The 6,074-nt window shown below is 59.2% G+C and overlaps 2 protein-coding genes across 2 annotated transcripts; both read right to left on the reverse strand.

The window, feature by feature from the left end:
* Positions 1-200: 200 nt before the first annotated feature.
* LOC122167102 lies at positions 201-2,898 on the reverse strand. The gene is made up of 6 exons (XM_042831400.1): positions 2,812-2,898; positions 2,330-2,450; positions 1,632-1,769; positions 1,191-1,333; positions 857-982; positions 201-750 (listed from the first exon to the last, which is right to left on the reverse strand). Exons 1-6 carry the CDS (start codon positions 2,868-2,870, stop codon positions 630-632), a joined length of 708 nt encoding a protein of 235 aa, XP_042687334.1. The 5' UTR covers positions 2,871-2,898; the 3' UTR covers positions 201-629.
* A 49-nt stretch (positions 2,899-2,947) lies between these two features.
* LOC122167054 (coiled-coil domain-containing protein 81-like) lies at positions 2,948-5,366 on the reverse strand. Its single transcript, XM_042831270.1, has 6 exons — positions 5,136-5,366; positions 4,434-4,587; positions 3,935-4,191; positions 3,526-3,596; positions 3,044-3,123; positions 2,948-2,985 (listed from the first exon to the last, which is right to left on the reverse strand). Exons 1-6 carry the CDS (start codon positions 5,148-5,150, stop codon positions 2,948-2,950), a joined length of 615 nt encoding a protein of 204 aa, XP_042687204.1. The 5' UTR covers positions 5,151-5,366.
* Between the last annotated feature and the right edge of the window lie 708 nt (positions 5,367-6,074).

Raw genomic sequence — 6,074 nt, forward strand, 5'->3', positions numbered from 1 at the left:
GGCTCTCGTTGCCACCCAAACTGCTCTCTCAAAGCACGGCTCCAGCTTTCTCACGTCAGTTGATGGCGACAGACACGACACCAGCAGACTGAGTGGAAATAAAGCCAATTCATTTTTATTGGGAATACTGCATCCAAAACTGAGGTCCCCGGTACAAGAAAGATGCAGAGCTCTTGGATCAAGAGGACGGCCACTGAGATGATCAGAGGGCTGGAGCACCTCTCCTGTGAAGAAAGGTGGAGAGAACCGGGCTTGTTTAGCTTGGTGAGGAGAAGGCTCCGGGCAGACCTCATTGTGGCCTTCCAATTCTTGAAGGGAGGATGTAAACTGGAGGGGGAACAGCTGTTGACGAGGCTGGATAGTGGTAGGATAAGGGGGAGTGGTTTTAACTGTGAAAGGGGGGATAATCTGGTTCGATGTTAGCAGGAGTTCTTCACAAGGAGGGTGGTGACGTGCTGGAACAGCTGGCCGAGAGGTGGCGGATGCCCCTGGAGGCATTCAAGGCCAGGCTGGATGTGGCTCTGGGCAGCCCGTTCTGCTGGTCGGTGACCCCGCACACAGCAGGGGGGTTGAAACCAGACGATCTTCAAGGTCCTTTTCCACCCAGGCCATCCCACCAGTCTTTGATTCTATAGTCTTCCATTCACAGGTGGAAATCTGGACGACTTCCCAGCCCCCTTGCCAACAGCTCCACCGCGGTCACCACCGTTGGCTGCACCTTCCTCTCTGGAGCCGTGTGAGCATCGAGCCCTAGGGAGGCGAGAAGAGCAGAGCGCGGAGTGTTACGGGCTGAGCGCAGGCAAGGCAAGGCTGGGCTCCAGCCCAGCTCTCGGGATCTGCTGCCTATGGAGCTCACCTGGCGAGCTGCTGCTTCAGCTCCAGCTTCTGCCGGTTTCTTTCTGCGGTGCTGGCAAAAGCCTCTTGCTGATGGAGGTGCGGCTCCAACTTCTGGAGCACCTGAGCTGCTTGCGGGGAAAGGAGGCTGCAACAGGAGGAGAAAGTCATCCCTCTGGCTCTGCTGAGCCGCCCCTGCCTCTGCCCTCACCCGGCCCCGCACGCCGTGCTGCCCCCTGTGTGTCCCCAGCCTTGCACCCCGCCAGCAGTTTTTGGCCCGGGCCGTGCCTGTCCCCAAGCTGCAGTCACAGCCCCCCGAGAGCCTCAGGCAGCCGGCAGAGCTCACACACACTCACTCAGCATGCAGTGCCAGCTTGGTCGCTGTCCCCATTTTACTTCCGGGCACAGGACCCACGTCCTTCCTCCATCTCCTTCCCACTTGCTGTCTCTTGGGCTGGGCTGGAGGATGCGGAACATGCACGCTCTCCCTGGCCACCAGCTGCCAAAGAGGAGATGCTGTCAGCAAAGTGGCTGGGAGCACTGGGCTGTTCCCCAGACGCCCTCTGCCAAGGGCCCTGCAGCAGGCCCCGGCAAGCAGGAGACTCAGCCCTGCCGGCCCACGGCTCCTGCCGCCCTTCCCTTCTCCCTGCGGGGCTGTGCCAAGCTCTCCTCCCAGGAGGAGCGGGCCAGCCCCTGCCATGCTGCGCGGCGCCCGTCCCGCTCCCACCCCCTGCGCCCTGCTGAGCTCGCACCCTGGCTCAGTGGCTGTTGCCAGCAGGGTCGATCCCTGATGGTACCTGGGGCGGACGCTGGTCCTTCCCTGCGTTCCAGCCTTCCCATGCCGCCATTTCTGCCTGTGCTCGCTTTATTTGCTGCTGGTGCACAGGCCACGTGTGGTCTGCTTCTTTCCACAGCGCAGACACTTCCTGGAGCTCCTGTAGAGACACAGCAGCATACAGGATCAGCCTCAGCCCCTGGGGCCTTCCTTCAGCTCCCTGCTCCTGCTCCTCTCCTCTGCCAGCCTGTCGGCACTGCTTTGCCCCTGAAGGACTACGGGCCCCAAAGCCAGGGATCCACAACTCGTGGCAAACGTGGCTCAGAGGCCGTATTCCTCTCTCACGGCCTCTGTGTGTGCTGTGGCAGGTGGCAGGCCAGGAGGTGAGAAGAGACAGGGAAGGTGTGCAGCACCCTCCATCTATTGAAGAGGAGCTGAAGGAGCGGACAGAAATGTGAAATGATGGCACCCTGGTGGCTGTGCTCCAGATCACTGCACACACAGAGGCTTTTGCTTCCGTCCCCGTGGAAGCACTCAAGGCCAGGCTGGGTCGGGCTTAGAGCAACCTGGTCTAGAGACAGGTGTCCCTGCCTGCAGCAGGGGATTGGAACCAGGTGATCAGAACGGTCTCTTCCAAGCCAAACTTTTCTATGATTCTACCGTTCCGTCATTGGTGCAGTCTCAAGCAGCACAGTCCCTGCAGCAAGGCAGAGCCAGTACCTGCAGCATTCTCTTAGACTCCTTGGTGGCAGGGAGTGCAGCGCTGGTCTGTGCAGTAGATGCTTCCTTCTGTCCTCCTTTCTTTGTCCTGAGGAAGCTGCCTGCACATGGCGGGAGTGCGCTGCAAACAGACACAAGAGGAGTCTGCAGGAGCCCGGGGCACCTTGGTCTCCCTGTGCTCCCACAACAACAAAGATGGGCTCTGGCACAACGTGGAGAGACCCCGTAAGGGAGAAGAGCTTCTGCCGTCAATACGGATCAGCACTCAGCTCCCCCAGGGACCGGGGACCAGGGTAGAACATGAAGCTGCTGTGTCTGCCTCAGGCGATCGTGCTGTGTGCTTGCTGTCCCTGGGGAGAACGGCCCCCCCGGGACACATGTGTGTCAGGAGCCTTTCTGGGTGCCGAGAGCTGGCAGCTCAGAAGGGGAGGCCGCTCCTACATGAGCGCATGCATCTCCTTCTTTTCACCCAAGGCCCTCACCTGGTAGGAGGCTCCTTCGCCAACTCTTGCTGCCTTGAACCTGGCTCGCGCTGCAGCATGGTGGGGGTAAGTGTATTCCGCCTTGGCAGCAGCTTGCCGGCAGAGACCCCTGGAACGGCAGAGAGAAAGAAGTTCTTCAGAGCAGCCCCACGGGCATGGCACGTGAACCTGGATCTGGCCACCCGGCATGGGACAGGGCCCCCCTCCCCACAGCTGGGACCCGCTCCCTCACCTCTACTCATCTTCCGCTCTATTGTGGATTTCTTGTCTGCAGCAGCCTCTGCTCTGCTCTTTTCCACAGTGAGCTGAAACCTGGAAACAGAGAGTGACAACCCTTGAAGAAGGATGACCTCCTACCCCACGTAGCTGGTCGGCGGTATTTATCTCTGTGCTATGCAAAGCATGGCACCCTTTTCCTTCCTGGCCATGCCAAACCAGCACACGTAGCCTAAATTCCTCTGCATGTGCAGTCCGTTCCCTCTGAGGGGAATCGGGACAGCTTGGGCACCAGTAACACAACCGCGATCCCCATCACTCCAGGAGGAGACACACACAGCCGAAAAGCAGCAGTAGTTAACCAGGAGCCAGACTTTCCAGGATTTCTCCCCAACTGGATGCTGAGGACAGAGACCCAGCAGGGCACGTCCCAGAGGAGGAGGTGGGAAGGAAGCCTGTCTCCTGGCCAGCTAAGAGCTGCAGAGAAAACGCACTCACTTCGGGAACACGCGGATCCCACGGGCGGCGGTCTCTGGCCCGAAGTCAGCAGGATCTTCCATCCAGAGTCTCTGCAAAGGGACACAGATCTGCTGGAAGCTTGCCAAGGACATTTCTTCATGGCTCTTGTTTACAGGAAGCAAGCCTGGCTTCCATGCCAAGAGAAAGCTGCTCTCCACCAAAGCCTCATCTGTGGACATCAGAGCTTTGTTCTGCTCTGAAGGAGCAGGATGGCAAAATAGTGAGGCCGTGCAAGAGCACTGCCAGGCAGGGGCAGAGATCCAGGAAATCCCTTTGCCCGTGGAGAAAGCCGTGGGGGCAAGCGTGGGGAAAGGCCTTTGATTGGCCTGCCACGTCCAGGCTGGCCAGCGGTGATCCGACGGCGCACCTCACAACCTTCTCAACTCACGGTGTGCATCAGTGCAAGGACGGTGTCATTGCTTTCCAGTGTTTCAACGCAGCTGCAGAAGAACCTCATGCAGAGGAAGTTGTCCTGGCAGGTCATAACGCCGAGGTTCTTGAACACGAACGGGACGGGCGTCTTGTTCCTCAGGAGGTGACAGTACAGGAGCACACTCTCCCGCATGCAGCGCGGCACCAAGTGCAGTGGGACGCTGGAGGCTCGCGAGAGCTGCTGGTAGTTGAGCGGCTCAATCTTGACATCGTCTGCAAGGAGAAGGCACATCCTCACTGCCACAGCCAGCCCATGCAGCATTCATAACCAAATCCCACAGAAAAGGTCCTTTGGAGAAACAGCTCTTGGGCTACGGTTCCTTCGGGAGGAACTCGCGCTGCACCCCGAGCTTTGCAGACACTTCTCTGCTGCTCCTGGCCGTTTCCAAAGAGCAGGGAGAACACAGCCGGCCGGACGTGGGGTGGGAAGGGGAAGGTGGCTGCTGCCTTCTTACTAGGGATGATGTCGTTGGGAGACTGGAGGTCTGGCAGCCACAGCGCCCCGATGTTCAGTTCGAAGACGGGTCTTCGGACTGAAAGCCCCTCTTCTTTGCTGTGGAATTGCTCTTGGACCCCAGCAAAGAACCCAAGTCCCGGAACCAGGACTCCCTGCACAGGGAAAAGACAGAAAGACTGATGAGCGTGTACTTTAGGGGCGGCAAAAGCCACGAACATCAGGAGCGTGGGGTCACTGCTCTCCCCGCTCCCCACTCCTGATGGACAGGGGGGTGAGATGGGTCTCTCTGGAAAGCTCTGGAAAACATCTGTGGTCCCTGCTATACAGTCACCTCCGCATAGTATTTCCCAACATCCCTTGGCTAGAGAAGAGCCCAGGCATTGACAGCACAGGGCTTAAGCCTGGGACTGATTGCCACGGATTATCCTTGGCACAGCCAGAAAACCCCCCACCCATTTCTCCCTTTGCTCTCCCCGTTCTGACCGCAGGGCAGAGCGAAGCCCCTGTGTGTGCCAAACATTTGCTCAGGGCAGCTCTGGCCACGGGTTTCCCTCCCAGTTGGCCCACAAGCCGCTCTGGGCACCTGGCTTGGGCTCATCGTGCTGCTGTGGTGCTCAGGGAGGGATTGCTCTGTGGGGCCCAGGCTCCCGGCAGGACTGAACCCTTCTCCAGGGCGAGGGCCACCAGGACACCAGCCCACCTTGTCCAGCTTCATCTGTTCCAGGATGTACTGAGACACAGCGTCCCAGACCGCCACAATCTCTGCAAAGGAAAGAAAAGACAAGTAAGGCTCCAGGCCAGCCTCTTCACAACCTCTTGGCAAGCTCCTCACACAGACAGCGATCGATACAGGCACATGCAGAAAAACACCACCATGGCTACGGAGCTGGGCTTTCCTCCGATGTCAGCCTTATTCAGAGCCCCAAGGGGAAATGGGGACATAGGAAGCCTCTGGGACATGGGATATCTTTCCTCCCAGAGCTGGACTCTACAGAAACACCCTCTCCCAAGGAAACCTGGCCTTGGACTGCCCTATCACAGAACCCAGGGGCTCTGGGCAGCTCTAGTCTCAGGACCTGGCTGCCACGTGGTCCCCAGAGCCCAGCGGGACCCTTTGGCAGGGCTCTTGCAGTGGCCCCCAGCCACATCCAGCCAAGCACAGAGGGCAGGAACTGCAGCTTTGGACTAACAAACAGCTGACAGCCCCGTGTGATGCCTTGGGAAGGGGGTCTGGAAAGCCTTACCTTCGGTAGAGAGTTCCAGCAGCGTTGGGAACGCGGAGGCCAGCTCCGAGCTGACGCTCACAGTCCAGCAGCCTTCCATGTGGCTTGTGGACAGCCTCAGCTCAGAACTAAGGATGGCCTCCACCAACAAGGCTCCTCAACCAACCAACAATTCTCTGCAAAGCGCCCCTGCTCCTCCACGCGTCAGCGAGGGTCACCCAGTGCAGCCTGGCTGCCCCGGAATCGACTCCTGGCCGCAGAAGGACAGAGCCCCTGAGCAGTGCTGCAGCAGCACCCAGGCCCTGCAGGGAAGTGCAGGCCCTGCCGCTGCCCTGGGGAAGATCTGCTTGTGAGGCAGCAAATGGCATTGTGACATCAGCCCGTGTCACCTGGAGCTCTGTTAGGCGTTGTGACAT

The sequence above is a fragment of the Centrocercus urophasianus genome, unplaced genomic scaffold (assembly GCF_019232065.1).
Source record: "Centrocercus urophasianus isolate 14NV4802_14NV808 unplaced genomic scaffold, USGS_Curo_1.0 seq_1020, whole genome shotgun sequence".
Classification (NCBI taxonomy): domain Eukaryota; kingdom Metazoa; phylum Chordata; class Aves; order Galliformes; family Phasianidae; genus Centrocercus; species Centrocercus urophasianus.